The 15,196-nt window shown below is 43.3% G+C and overlaps 1 protein-coding gene across 1 annotated transcript; it reads left to right on the top strand.

Annotated features, from left to right (window-relative positions):
* The first annotated feature begins 220 nt into the window (after positions 1–220).
* Positions 221–9,784, top strand: casp3a (caspase 3, apoptosis-related cysteine peptidase a). The gene is made up of 6 exons (XM_084155048.1): positions 221–432; positions 1,277–1,416; positions 5,500–5,628; positions 6,458–6,633; positions 6,872–6,986; positions 7,236–9,784. The coding sequence occupies exons 1-6, from the start codon at positions 368–370 to the stop codon at positions 7,463–7,465; spliced, it is 855 nt and encodes a 284-aa protein (XP_084011174.1). The 5' UTR covers positions 221–367; the 3' UTR covers positions 7,466–9,784.
* Positions 9,785–15,196: the final 5,412 nt, after the last annotated feature.

The following is a 15,196-nucleotide window of genomic DNA, read 5'->3' as shown; positions in this document are numbered from 1 at the left end:
GAGCACATTATACTTTTGTCTCATAAGCTGAATTCGTGCAATATGGATATTAAATATTACAAATGCATATGGCCACCAATATGGAGCCACAAGTTATATGTCCACGTTTATTATTATTAATATCATTTTTAGATGGGATCATATGAGTGGTGTGGAAGTGTGGAAACCGAACGCCCCCTTGCCTTGCCGTAACCTAATATTGTTTACTACGGACGCTACTATTGGTTGGTTGCTGATTGTTGTTTGTAACAAAGAACTCCAGGAAGAGATGCGCATACAGTATATTGGCTGATAGAAGTGTGGCAATTTGCACGGTCTGACCAAAACTTTACTACCAACATTTTTTTTTATCGATTCGCAGAATACCATGTCAGTAGCAAACGATTTGAGTGCTGGGGACTGCATTGACGCCAGGCGGGGCGATGGACAAGAGTGAGATTCTTTGTTATCACAATCCATGCATTTTACGAAGTAGCCTAGCAAACCGTTGTAAAATTGGTTTGAGTTTCGATATTCACCAGACATTAACAATCATTGTAATGAAATCATGACATTCGGCTACATTGTTACTTGTGGTCGTGCAGTCTGATGCCCATATTTGGTCCATGGCCAGTATAGCTATACTACATACTGGAAATTGCCAAAATTGTTATTGTGTCACGCCTATAGTTGACACACACACACACACACACACTCAGCCATATCTATGACTAAAAAGAGACGTTTTTACAATAGGAGATCTATTGTATCTCTTCTGTAAAACGTATTCTCTTTTTAGTCATAGATATGGCTAACAGTCCAAGGGAGAGAGAGAGAAGGCACAGGGTCAGCCACATGGCAACACCCCTGGGACTATTTTGGGTTAAGGGCCTGCCTGGGAAATGCTTTTGAAATGCATTCTTCCTTCCTCCCTTAAAGTAATCACTGATCTGATTATTCTACAGGTGAAAAGTAAGGGTACCACCTCACAGCTTCCACACAATCCACGTCTGATCGGTGATTACTTTGAGGGAAGGATGCTCAAAAGTATTTAAACAGTTCACGTGTATCCGAGCCCAGATCTGACTTGCACAGAGTAACAGCTTGGCGTATTGCTGTGATCTAACTAGTGGTCCTGTGTGGCTCAGTTGGTAAGAGCTACTAATGACAAAGTCGTAGGTTCAATTCTCAGAGGGATAACATACACACACAAAAATGTAGGCTATGCAATCACTGGATTGTAAGTGACTTTGGAAGAAAGCATCTGCTAAGTGGCATCTATTTGATTATTTCCTAGGTCAGAGGGCCCCTGTGGTGGCTCTGGATCTATGCAGGTGGACGCCAAACCTCAATCCCATAGCTTCAGGTACAGCCTCAGCTACGCCAGCATTGGCCAGTGTATCATCATCAACAACAAGAACTTTGACAGAAGAACAGGTATTGTGTTTGTTCATTTGTAGACATAGGGTGATGTTTTTCCAGGTCTAGGCTATGTCTAATACTGATGTTTTGTATTTGCATAAAGCTTGTTGTTCAGTTTCTTCCCAGTGGGTGAAACTAGTTGAAATTACATAATTATAACCTGATTATGAAAACTGGTTGTAATGACATTACCTCACCCAGCTTTGTCTGCTGGGTTACTACTGTAAGAATATGTGTAAAGGCAGTGGTGTAAAGAACTTAAGTAAAAAATACTTTAAAGTACTACTTAAGTCATTTTTGTGGGTATTTGTACTTTACTTTACTATTCATATTTTCTACAACTTTTACTTCACTACATTTCTAAAGAAAATAATGTACTTTTTACTCCATACATTTTCCCCGACACCCAAAATTACTTGTTACATTTTGAATGCTTAGCAGAACAGGAAAATTGTCCAATTCACGTACTTACCAAGAGATCATCCCTGGTCATCCCTACTACCTCTGATCTGGAGGACTCACTAAACGCACATGCTTCCTTTGTAAATGATGTCTGAGTGTTTGAGTGTGCCCCTGGCTAGCCATAAAATAAAATAAATGTTCCATCTGGTTTGCTTAATATAAGGAATTTGAAAGGATTTATATTTGTACTTTTGATACTTAAGTATATTTTAGCAATTACATTTACATTTGATACTTAAGTACTCTACTGGTCAAAAGTTTTAGAACACCTACTCATTCAAGGGTTTTTCTTTATTTTTACTATTTTCTACATTGTAGAATAATACATCAAAACTATGAAATAACACATATGGAATCATGTAGTAACCAAAAAAGTGTTAAACAAATCAAAATACACTGCTCAAAAAAATAAAGGGAACACTTAAACAACACAGTAACTCCAAGTCAATCACACTTCTGTGAAATCAAACTGTCCACTTAGGAAGCAACACTGATTGACAATAAATTTCACATGCTGTTGTGCAGATGGAATATACAACAGGTGGAAATTATAGGCAATTAGCAAGACACCCCCAATAAAGGACTGGTTTTGCAGGTGGTGACCACAGACCACTTCTCAGTTCCTATGCTTCCTGGCTGATGTTTTGGTCACTTTTCAATGCTGGCGGTGCTTTCACTCTAGTGGTAGCATGAGACGGAGTCTACAACCCACACAAGTGGCTCAGGTAGTGCAGCTCATCCAGGATGGCACATCAATGCGAGCTGTGGCAAGAAGGTTTGCTGTGTCTGTCAGCGTAGTGTCCAGAGCATGGAGGCGCTACCAGGAGACAGGCCAGTACATCAGGAGATGTGGAGGAGGCCGTAGGAGGGCAACAACCCAGCAGCAGGACTGCTACCTCCGCCTTTGTGCAAGGAGGAGCAGGAGGAGCACTGCCAGAGCCCTGCAAAATGACCTCCAGCAGGCTACAAATGTGCATGTGTCTGCTCAAACGGTCAGAAACAGACTCCATGAGGGTGGTATGAGGGCCCGACATCCACAGGTGGGGGTTGTGCTTACAACCCAACACCGTGCAGGACGTTTGGCATTTGCCAGAGAACACCAAGATTGGCAAATTCGCCACTGGCGCCCTGTGCTCTTCACAGATGAAAGCAGGTTCACACTGAGCACGTGACAGACGTGACAGAGTCTGGAGACGCCGTGGAGAACGTTCTGCTGCCTGCAACATCCTCCAGCATGACCGGTTTGGCGGTGGGTCAGTCATGATGTGGGGTGGCATTTCTTTGGGGGGCCGCACAGCCCTCCATGTGCTCGCCAGAGGTAGCCTGACTGCCATTAGGTACCGAGATAAGATCCTCAGACCCCTTGTGAGACCATATGCTAGTGCGGTTGGCCCTGGGTTCCTCCTAATGCAAGACAATGCTAGACCTCATGTGGCTGGAGTGTGTCAGCAGTTCCTGCAAGAGGAAGGCATTGATGCTATGGACTGGCCCGCCCGTTCCCCAGACCTGAATCCAATTGAGCACATCTGGGACATCATGTCTCGCTCCATCCACCAACGCCACGTTGCACCACAGACTGTCCAGGAGTTGGCGGATGCTTTAGTCTAGGTCTGGGAGAAGATCCCTCAGGAGACCATCCGCCACCTCATCAGGAGCATGCCCAGGCGTTGTAGGGAGGTCATACAGGCACGTGGAGGCCACACACACTACTGAGCCTAATTTTGACTTGTTTTAAGGACATTACATCAAAGTTGGATCAGCCTGTAGTGTGGTTTTCCACTTTAATTTTGAGGGTGACTCCAAATCCAGACCTCCATGGGTTGATACATTTGATTTCCATTGATACTTTTTGTGTGATTTTGTTGTCAGCACATTCAACTATGTAAAGAAAAAAGTATTTAATGAGATTATTTCATTCATTCAGATCTAGGATGTGTTATTTTAGTTTTCCTTTATTTTTTTGAGCAGTGTATATTTTATATTTGAGATTCTTCAAATAGCCACCCTTTGTCTTGATGACAGTTTTGCACACTCTTGGCATTCTCTCAACCAGCTTCACCTGTAATGCTTTTCCAACAGTCTTGAAGGAGTTCCCACATATGCTGAGCACTTCTTGGCTGCTTTTCCTTCACTCTGCGGTCCGACTCATCCCAAACCATCTCAATTTGGTTGAGGTCGGGGGATTGTGGAGGCCAGGTCATCTGATGCAGCACTCCAACACTCTCCTTCTTTGTAAAATATCCCTTGCACAGCCTGGAGGTGTGTTGGGTCATTGTCCTGTTGAAAAACAAATGATAGTCCCACTAAGCCCAAACCAGATGGGATGGCGTATCGCTGCAGAATGCTGTGGCAGCCATGCTGGTTAAGTGTGCCTTGAATTCTAAATAAATCACAGACAGTGTCACCAGCAAAGCACCCCCACACCATAACAACACCTCCTCCATGCTTTACGGTGGGAAATACACATGCGGAGATCATCCGTTCACCCACACCGCGTCTCACAAAGACACGGCGGTTGGAACCAGAAATCTCCAATTTGGACTCCAGACCAAAGGACACATTTCCACCGGTGTAATGTCCATTGCTCGTGTTTCTTGGCCCAAGCAAGTCTCTTCTTCTTATTCGTGTCCTTTAGTGGTGGTTTCTTTGCAGCAATTCGACCATGAAGGCCTGATTCACACAGTATCCTCTGAACAGTTGATGTTGAGATGTGTCTGTGACTTGAACTCTGTGAAGCATTTATTTGAGCTGCAATTTCTGAGGCTGGTAACTCTAATGAACTTATCCTCTGCAGCAGAGGTAACTCTGGGTCTTCCATTCCTGTGGCGGTCCTCATGAGAGCCAGTTTCATCATAGCGCTTGATGGTTTTTACAACTGCACTTGAAGAAACTTTCAAAGTTCTTGAAATGTTCCATATTGACTGACCTTCATGTCTTAAAGTAATGATGGACTGTTGTTTCTCTTTGCTTATTTGAGCTGTTCTTGCCATAATATGGACTTGGTCTTTTACCAAATAGGGCTATCTTCTGTATACCCCCCTACCTTGTCACAACACAACTGGTTGGCTCAAACGCATGAAGAAGGAAAGAAATTCCACAAATTAACTTTTAAGAAGGCACACCTGTTAATTGAAATGCATTCCAGGTGACTACCTCATGAAGCTGGTTGAGAGAATGCCAAGAGTGAACAAAGCTGTCATCAAGGCAAAAGGTGGCTATTTGAAGAATCTCAAATATAAAATATATTTTTATTTGTTTAACACTTTTTTGGTTACTACATGATTCCATATGTGTTATTTCATAGTTTTGATGTCTTCACTATTATTCTACAATGTAGAAAATAGTAAAAAAAAGAAAGAACCCTTGAATGAATAGGTGTTCTAAAAATCTTGACCGGTAGTGTATATTTAAAACCCAACACTTTTAGAGTTTTACTCAAGGACTATTTTACTGGGTGACTTTCACTTTTACTTGAGTCATTTTCTATTAAGGTATCTTTACTTTTACTCAAGTATGACAATCGGGTACTTTATCCACTACTGTGTAAAGGCTGTATGCCTTTACACAGTGATGACACACATTACACATCCAGAAAGCAAATATAATTAGTGAAATAACTTGACTTTGTTTTTAAAGGTATGAATGTACGCAATGGCACAGATGTGGATGCAGGCAACGTGATGAAGGTGTTTGGGAAACTGGGTTATAAGGTGAAGGTTTACAACGACCAGACAGTGGACCAGATCAAGCATGTTTTAACCACAGGTAAGCATGTTCGAAAGTCAGGACCACCACTGACAACCACCACGAAGATAGGTTTGTCTTTGTATAAAGATCATACACAGAAGACATTCAGTAAATTAAGTTTTAAAAGCAGCCCATTCATAATAAAAACAAGTAGAAGTACATGGTCCCCTGTACATAAACTGAGAATCAACAATATGACGTTGCCACGAGCAACAGGGTTAACCAAAGACATTGCAGATGAGCGCGATGCAAAACGATCCGCTCTCACAGTATCTGCATATGTGCACTGGTGCGCTTCATTCACTCACCTGAAACATGATAGCTGTGTGAAAACAATGGTGGTGAAAATTAGCGTCTCACTTCCCACTTGTTGTTCTGGAAATTGTACCAATACTGCTCTTGTGTCTACCTTTAAAGGGGCAATCCGTAGTTGAAACAATAACAAAACGACTCCCCACCATGTTTCGGTAAAAAGCTGAGAGATGGGGCTGAAGAAATTTAACCATTCTCAAACTCATAGACAGAGCTATGGATGCAAGGACTGACCAACCATGATATCAACGTTATAGTTTTAACCATGTTTTAAAATGCTGTACAGTGTTAGTTTACATTTACTTTGTTTACAAACATTGAAGTAAAGCAAGATTATATTTTGGGTTCTGATGGATTACGACAGGGGAACTAAGCTCATGAGGAATTTATGTTATGTTCTTCAAGAATCAATGGGTACATCAATAATCAATGATTTATAAGTCCAGAAATTGATGTAGCAACAGCAGATTGCTCCTTTAAAGAGCCTTGTCAATTCTGTGAAGGACCAACCTAAAACTTGATGATGTGTTTGCAGCCTCCAAGGAGGACCACAGCCGCTCTGCCTCATTCGTGTGCGTCCTGCTGAGTCACGGGGACCATGGCGTGTTCTTCGGAACGGATGCCTCCATCGAACTCAAGAGCCTCACCAGCCTGTTCCGGGGCGACCGCTGCAACTCGCTGGTGGGCAAGCCCAAACTCTTCTTCATCCAGGTACTGTGGCCATCACATGCTTTTAAAAGCAGGTTTACAAAGCCGTTGCACCTGTTTGGGGTTTTTGTTTTCTAGATGGAATTAAAGTGAAACAAATGCACTAGAACAACAATATGAAGTTAAGGTCAAAAGAAGGTATAAGATAGAGGTTCATTTAATCCCCTACTGACAAAACAGGTTAGTCTCGTCCACAGTCAAGTGGTGAGGGATTGTTCCCCTGTGTGTGTGTGGCAAGCAGGCTTGCAGAGGTACTGATCTGGACGGGGGCATCGAGGCAGACAGCAGTTCAGATGGGAGCTCGACCAGGATCCCTGTGGAAGCAGACTTCCTCTATGCCTACTCCACAGCTCCAGGTCCAAGACATGTTCCAAAGCCACACACACACACACACACATAGACGCACTCTCCAGTCAAGTTGCCTTGTTTCCTTGAGGTATGCACAGATCTATAAGTAGTTGGATCTGTGAAAGCAAGGCTACCACCCTCTTACTTATACCAATCCATCCAATTCAGATCTGTTATTATCTTGAGCAAGAGTGCATTTTCTGAATTATTCAAACCATGCCATTGACTCTTATGCGCGCTCACACATCTTCCCACAGGCTACTACTCGTGGAGGAACACGCAGACTGGCTCCTGGTTCATCCAATCGCTGTGTGAGATGATTGGCAAGTACAGCAAAGAGCTGGAGGTCCAACACATCCTGACCCGGGTCAACCACAAGGTGGCGACAGAGTTTGAGTCTGTGTCAAACTCTCCCGGCTTCGATGCCAAGAAGCAGATCCCCTGCATCGTATCAATGCTGACCAAAGAGATGTACTTTACACCCTGATAGGAGAAAGGTGTGAAGAAGCTCCTCATTTTCCTGGTCCCAGATCTGTTTTAGCTGTCTCGCCAACTCCTATGGTCACTGTTATAGGAGTTAGCTAGAGCGGAAAAACAGATCTCGGATCAGGCTAGCTTCTATCTGAGTGAGGGCAATAGATGTGTGTTTGTTTCGTTTGGTTGTGGATTGTATTAGCTGAATTTTTAACACCATTGCTCAATCGCTCTGGCTCAAGTTGGACTTGGTTTAAACTTGTAGGCCTAAGGATCACATTTCATGTTGGAGGTTGAAACCTCTGTCAGGCTTTCAGCCTGACGTCATGCACAGAGAAGTTGACTCTTCTTCAGGGTTGGGGTTAGTTCACATTTTAATTCCATCAACTGAGGAAGTGAAAAATTCTAATTGTAAATGTTACATTTAATTGAATTTTAATTAACTTCCTAAATGTACTGATTGATTTGAAAATTGAATTGACCCCAACCCTGTTTCTTACTGAATGATCCCTTGTGTGTAAAGTGTAACGGAGGATGTGTACAGTGAGGGAAAAAAGTATTTGATCCCCTGCTGATTTTGTAACTTTGCCCACTGACAAATAAATGATCAGTCTATAATTTTAATGGTAGGTTTATTTGAACAGTGAGAGACAAAATAACAACAACAAAAATCGAGAAAAACGCATGTCAAAAATGTTATAAATTGATTTGCATTTTAATGAGGGAAATAAGTATTTGACCCCCTCTCAATCAGAAAGATTTCTGGCTCCCAGGTGTCTTTTATACAGGTAACGAGCTGAGATTAGAAGCACACTCTTAAAGGGAGTGCTCCTAATCTCAGTTTGTTACCTGTATAAAAGACACCTGTCCACATAAGCAATCAATCAGATTCCAAACTCTCCACCATGGCCAAGACCAAAGAGCTCTCCAATGATGTCAGGGACAAGATTGTAGACCTACACAAGGCTGGAATGGGCTACAAGACCATCGCAAAGCAGCTTGGTGAGAAGGTGACAACAGTTGGTGCGATTATTCGCAAATGGAAGAAACACAAAATAATTGTCAATCTCCCTCGGCCTGCATGGAGCCAAGATCTCACCTCGTGGAGTTGCAATGATCATGAGAACGGTGAGGAATCAGCCCAGAATTACACGGGAGGATCTTGTCAATGATCTCAAGGCAGCTGGAACCATAGTCACTAAGAAAACAATTGGTAACACACTACGCTGTGAAGGACTGAAATCCTGCAGCGCCCGCAAGGTCCCCCTGCTCAAGAAAGCACATATACATTCCCGTCTGAAATTTGCCAATGAACATCTGAATGATTCAGAGGAGAACTGGGTGAAAGTGTTGTGGTCAGATGAGACCAAAATGAAGCTCTTTGGCATCAACTCAACTCGCTGTGTTTGGAGGAGGAGGAATGCTTTCTATGACCCCAAGAACACCATCCCCACCGTCAAACATGGAGGTGGAAACATTATGCTTTGGGGGTATTTTTCTGCTAAGGGGACAGGACAACTTCACCGCATCAAAGGGACGATAGACGGGGCCATGTACCGTCAAATCTTGGGTGAGAACCTCCTTCCCTCAGCCAGGGCATTGAAAATGGGTCGTGGATGGGTATTCCAGCATGACAATGACCCAAAACACATGGCCAAGGCAACAAAGGAGTGGCTCAAGAAGAAGCACATTAAGGTCCTGGAGTGGCCTAGCCAATCTCCAGACCTTAATCCCATAGAAAATCTGTGGAGGGAGCTGAAGGTTCAAGTTGCCAAACGTCAGCCTCGAAACCTTAATGACTTGGAGAAGATCTGCAAAGAGGAGTGGGACAAAATCCCTCCTGAGATGTGTGCAAACCTGGTGGCCAACTACAAGAAACGTCTGACCTCTGTGATTGCCAACAAGGGTTTTGCCACCAAGTACTAAGTCATGTTTTGCAGAGGGGTCAAATACTTATTTCCCTCATTAAAATGCAAATCAATTTATAACATTTTTGACATGCATTTGGGAGTAGATTGCAGGGGTAGTGTGTAATAAGTATCAAATCATGGATGTGCAACTCGTCTACAAGCACCAGCAATTCTCCCTCCTCAGGTTTCTCATACAGTTTTATTTAAAACATTTATTTTATTATTTTTACAATTTCTAGAACCACATACATTTTGTTGGATACTTGAATTAGTAGTCAAAGTGCATTTCTGAAGGGATTATGTTACATTTGTCTTTTGTGTGGGTTTAAATTGTTGATATTTTAAAAAAATTGCAGGATATTGTGTAGGTCGGTTATAGTTGTACTGTGAAAGAAACTATCCTGTTAAAAAATAAATTATCCAGAAATAAGACTTGCTTCCCTTTCGCCTTCCTTCATGAAAATCAATGTCTCTTTCAGTCGACTCCAAACAGGGTCAAATGCAAGCTCTTCTTGACCTGAACTTGACCAAATGTTTATTCTGTTTGTTAGGTTTCTACCAGCATGTTACATGTGCAACAAGAGGAAATAAAACTCTAGACCACCTTTACTCCACACACAGAGACGCGTACAAAGCTCTCCCTCGCCCTCCATTTGGAAATTCTGACCATAATTATATCCTCCCGATTCCTGCTTACAAGCAAAAACTAAAGCAGGAAGTACCAGTAACTCGCTCCATACGGAAGTGGTCAGATGAGGCAGATGCTAAGCTACAGGACTGTTTTGCTAGCACAGACTGGAATATGTTCCGGGACTCATCTGATGGCATTGAGGAGTATACCACATCAGTCACCGGCTTCATTAATAAGTGCATCGCTGACGTTGTCCCCACAGTGACCGTAGGTATATACCCCAGCCAGAAGCCATGGATTACAGGCAACATCCGCACTGAGCTAAAGGGTAGAGCTGTCGCTTTCAAGGAGCGGGACTCTAACCCAGACGCTTATAAGAAATCCTGCTATGCCCTCAGACAAACTATCAATAATAATAATAATAATAATAATATGCCATTTAGCAGACGCTTTTATCCAAAGCGACTTACAGTCATGCGTGCATAAATGTTTGTGTATGGGTGGTCCCGGGGATCGAACCCACTACCTTGGCGTTACAAGCGCCGTGCTCTACCAGCTGAGCTACAGAGGACCAAACAGGCAAAGCGTAAATACAGGACTAAGATTTAATCCAACTACACCGGCTCCAATGCTCGTCGGATGTGGCAGGGCTTGCAAACTATTACGGACTACAAAGGGAAGCCCAGCCGCGAGCTGCCCAGTGACACAAGCCTACCAGACGAGCTAAATGACTATGTGCTTCGAGGCAAGCAACACTGAAGCATGCCTTAGTGCACCAGCTGTTCCGGACGACTGTGTGATCACGCTCTCCGTAGCCGATGTGAGTAAGACCTTTAAACAGGTCAACATTCACAAGGCCACAGGGCCAGATGGATTACCAGGATGTGTACTCCGAGCATCCGCTGACCAACTGGCAAGTGTCTTCACTGACATTTTCAACCTGTCCCTGGCCGAGTCTGTAATACCTACATGTTTCAAGCAGACCACCATTGTACCCAAGAACACCAAGGTAACCTGCCTAAATGACTACCGACCCGTAGCACTCACGTCTGTAGCCATGAAGTGCTTTGAAAGGATGGTCATGGCTCACATCAACACTATCATCACAGAAACTAGACCCAGTCCAATTTGCATACCACAGATCCACAGATGACGCAATCTCTATTGCACTCAACACTGCACTTTCCCACCTGGACAAAAGGAACACCTACGTGAGAATGCTGTTCATTGACTACAGCTCAGAGTTCAACACCATAGTGCCCTCAAAGCTCATCACTAAGCTAAGGACCAAGGGACTAAACACCTCCCTCTGCAACTGGATCCTGGACTTCCTGACGGGCCGCCCCCAGGTGGTAAGGGTAGGTAACAACACATCTGCCACGCTGATCCTCAACACGGGGGCCCCTCAGGGGTGCGTGCTTAGTCCCCTACTGTACTCCCTGTTCAGACCTGGAAGTGTGGTGCCAGGACAACAACCTCTCCCTCAACGTGATCAAGACAAAGGAGATGATCGTGGGCTACATGAAAAGGAGGGCCGATCACGCCCCCATTCTCATCGACGGGGCTGTAGTGGAGCAGGTTGAGAGCTTCAAGTTCCTTGGTGTCATGGTCCAAACACACCAAGATAGTCGTGAAGAGGGCACGACAACGCCTATTCCCCCTCAGGAGACTGAAAAGATTTGACATGGAACACCTGAAGGAACACCTACTTGGGTCCTCAGATCCTCAAAAAGTTATACAGCTGCACCATCGAGAGCATCCTGACTGGTTGCATCACCGCCTGGTATGGCAACTGCTCGGCCTCCGACCGCAAGGCACTACAGAGGGTAGTGCGTACGGCCCAGTACATCACTGGGACCAAGCTTCCTGCCATCCAGAACCTCTAACCCAGACGGTGTCAGAGGAAGGCCCTACAAATTGCCAAAGACTCCAGCCACCCTAGTCATAGACTGTTCTCTCTGCTACCGCACGGCAAGCGGTACCGGAGCGCCAAGTCTAGGTCCAAAAGGCTTCTGAACAGCTTCTACCCCCAAGCCATAAGACTGCTGAACAGCTAATCAAATGGCTACCCGGAATATTTGAATTGACCCCCATTGACTCGGTACCGGTACCACCTGTATATAGCCTCGTTATTGTTATTTTATTGTTGCTCTTTTATTTTTTACTTTAGTTTATTTAGTAAATATTTTTTCTTAACTCTTATTTTTCTTAAAACTGCATTGTTGGCTAGGGGCTTGTAAGTAAGTATTTCACGGTAAGGTCTACACCTGTTGTATTCGGTGCATGTGACAAATAACATTTTATTTTATTTTATTTATATTAGGCTATGTGAGCAGTAATAGACCTACAGTCGGTGTCCAGATTTCAGTTTCCATTTAACCCATCTGAACAGTACAGTTCCCTTGACATGCCATGTTTGAAGACCCCATCTTGTGACTGTCAAATTTGTATAGCGCATCACAATTATCATACATAACATATTTCCCTTCTTTTTATTTTCAACTCTCCATTTTGCAGCTTTTCTCTTATTGAATTACACTTCGACATTGTCCCTTTTGTCTCAGTGGATCGACGTTAACTTTTTCTGCCCAAGTTTCCAAAATCATGTGGAAATTTGTTTTAGTCCGTACCTCATCAGGTGGCAGGTAGCTTAGTGGCTAAGAGCGTTGTGCCAGTAACCGAAAGGTCGCTGGTTCTAATCCCCGAGCCGACTAGGTGAAAAATCTGTCGATGTGCCCTTAAGCAAGGCACTTAACCCTAATTGCTCCTGTAAGTCGCTCTGGATAAAAGCGTCTGCTAAATGACTAAAATGTAAATGAAATTGGCATGTATTTGGCGCACGTACAGTTAGGCCCAAGCTTAGACTTAACATGCTGACCACACCACCCGCGTCGTGTGCGCGAGCGTTGCAAAATAAATGTACACATACATGTTATTCAATCATTGCACCCACACTGCACGCGCGCGTCAACGAGCGTCTGCGTAGCCAGGCGCTAAAATAGAACTTGTTTCTATTTGTGACGCTTGAAGTGCTGCAAGTCCCACCTCTCCCATCTCCTCATTGGTTTTTAGGAGCATATACCCACGTGGATGATTGAAAGATGAACTGAGGTCCACACTCCAGTCCAGTTGACGGTGGTAATGCACCTTAAAGTTGGTTGCCAACTGCCATATAAAGTCCAAAGAAGAAGAAGCCTGAAGGAGGAGAGATTACTAGAAACTAACTCGGTTTACCCTTTTATCTGTGGATTAATTGTCGGAGTAGGGGACCTTATGCATTTCAGGTAAAATAACAACCCAATGTTTATATCCCAGGACAAATTAGCTAGCAACAGCAATCTAGCTAGCTAAATTGCCATAAATGTTTAATGCTTTTCGACCTGTCCCCAAATTAATATAGTTGGCTCAGAGTTTGTTTTGATACGCACGCGTGTGGTCAGCATGTTATGCACTAACGGCAGATAAAAATTAAGAAAGAAAAACCTCAGTGTAGCCTATAGATCTTCAATTCTGACCAGTTTCCCAGTCCCTACCGATGAAAAACATCCCCACAGCATGATGCTCACACAACCATGCTTCACTGTGGGGATGGTGTACTCGTGGTGATGAGAGGTGTTGGGTTTGCGCCAGACATAGCGTTTTCCTTGATGGCCAAAAAACTCAATTTTAGTCTCATCTGATCAGAGTACCTTCTTCCATATGTTTGGGGAGTCTCCCACATGCCTTTTGGCAAACAACAAATGTGTTTGCTTATTTTTGACCTGTTTGGAGAGCTCCTTGGTCTTCATGGTGCCGCTTGCTTGGTGGTGCCCCTTGCTTAGTGGTGTTGCAGACTCTAGGGCCTTTCAGAACAGTTGTATGTATACTGAGATTATGTGACAGATCATGTGACACTTAGATTGCACACAGGTGAACTTTATTTAACTAACTACAGTTGAAGTCGGAAGTTTACATACACCTTAGCTAAATACATTTAAACTCAGTTTTTCACAACTCCTGACATTTAATCCTTGTAAAAATTCCCTGTTTTAGGTCAGTTGGATCACCACTTTATTTTAAGACTGTGAAATGTCAGAATAATAGTATAGAGAATGATTTATTTCATCACATTCCTAGTGGGTCAGAAGTTTAGATACACTCAATTAGTATTTGGTAGCAATGCCTTTAAATTGTTTAACTTGGGTCAAACATTTCGGTTAGCCTTCCACAAGCTTCCCACAATAAGTTGGGTGAATTTTGGCCCATTCCTCCTGACAGAGCTGGTGTAACGGAGTCAGGTTTGTAGGCCTCCTTGCTCGCACATGCTTTTTCAGTTCTGCCCACAAATGCTCTATAGGATTGAGGTCAGGGCTTTGTGATGGCCACTCCAATACCTTGACTTTGTTGTCCTTAAGCCATTTTGCCACACCTTTGGAAGTATGCTTGGGGTCATTGTCCATTTGGAAGAGCAGTTTGCGACCAAGCTTTAACTTCCTGACTGATGTCTTGAGATGTTGCTTCAATATATCCAAATAATTTCCTTCCTCATTAAATTTACATTTACGTCATTTAGCAGACGCTCTTATCCAGAGCCAGTGGGATAACCACTTTACAATGTTTTTTTTAGAACATTGCTTCTTAAGAAGCATTTCAAGGTCCTGGAGTGGCCTAGCCAGTCTCCAGATCTCAACCCCATAGAAAATCTTTGGAGGGAGTTGAAAGTCCGTGTTGCCCAGCGACAGCCCCAAAACATCACTGCTCTAGACGAGATCTGCATGGAGGAATGGGCCAAAATACCAGCAACAGTGTGTGAAAACCTTGTGAAGACTTACAGAAAACGTTTGACCTGTGTCATTGCCAACAAAGGGTATATAACAAAGTATTGAGAAACTTTTGTTATTGACCAAATACTTATTTTCCACCATAATTTGCAAATAAATTCATTAAAAATCCTACAATGTGATTTTCTGGATATTTTTTTCTCATTTTGTCTGTCATAGTTGACGTGTACCTATGATGAAAATTACAGGCCTCTCATCTTTTTAAGTGGGAGAACTTGCACAATTGGTGGCTGACTAAATACTTTTTTTCCCCACTGTATGCATGCACCAGTTTTCCGTTATAAATGTTTTAGTTTTTTTGGGGGGGGTGGGGTAAGGGGGGAGTAGAAGGATTACTTTATCCTATCCCAGGTATTCCTTAAAGAGGTGGGGTTTCAAGTGTC

This window comes from Coregonus lavaretus (assembly GCF_964263955.1).
Source record: "Coregonus lavaretus genome assembly, chromosome: 38".
NCBI classification, from domain to species: Eukaryota; Metazoa; Chordata; class Actinopteri; order Salmoniformes; family Salmonidae; genus Coregonus; species Coregonus lavaretus.
This window is presented reverse-complemented; position numbering and strand designations above follow the sequence as displayed.

Excerpts from the sequence above, each read along its gene's own strand:
- casp3a (XM_084155048.1), top strand. The coding sequence starts at position 368 with ATGTCAGTAGCAAACGATTTGAGTGCTGGGGACTGCATTGACGCCAGG. Across the intron at positions 433-1,276 it reads AGGCGGGGCGATGGACAAGA|GTCAGAGGGCCCCTGTGGTG; the intron begins GTGAGATTCTTT and ends ATTATTTCCTAG. Across the intron at positions 6,634-6,871 it reads CCAAACTCTTCTTCATCCAG|GCTTGCAGAGGTACTGATCT; the intron begins GTACTGTGGCCA and ends TGTGGCAAGCAG.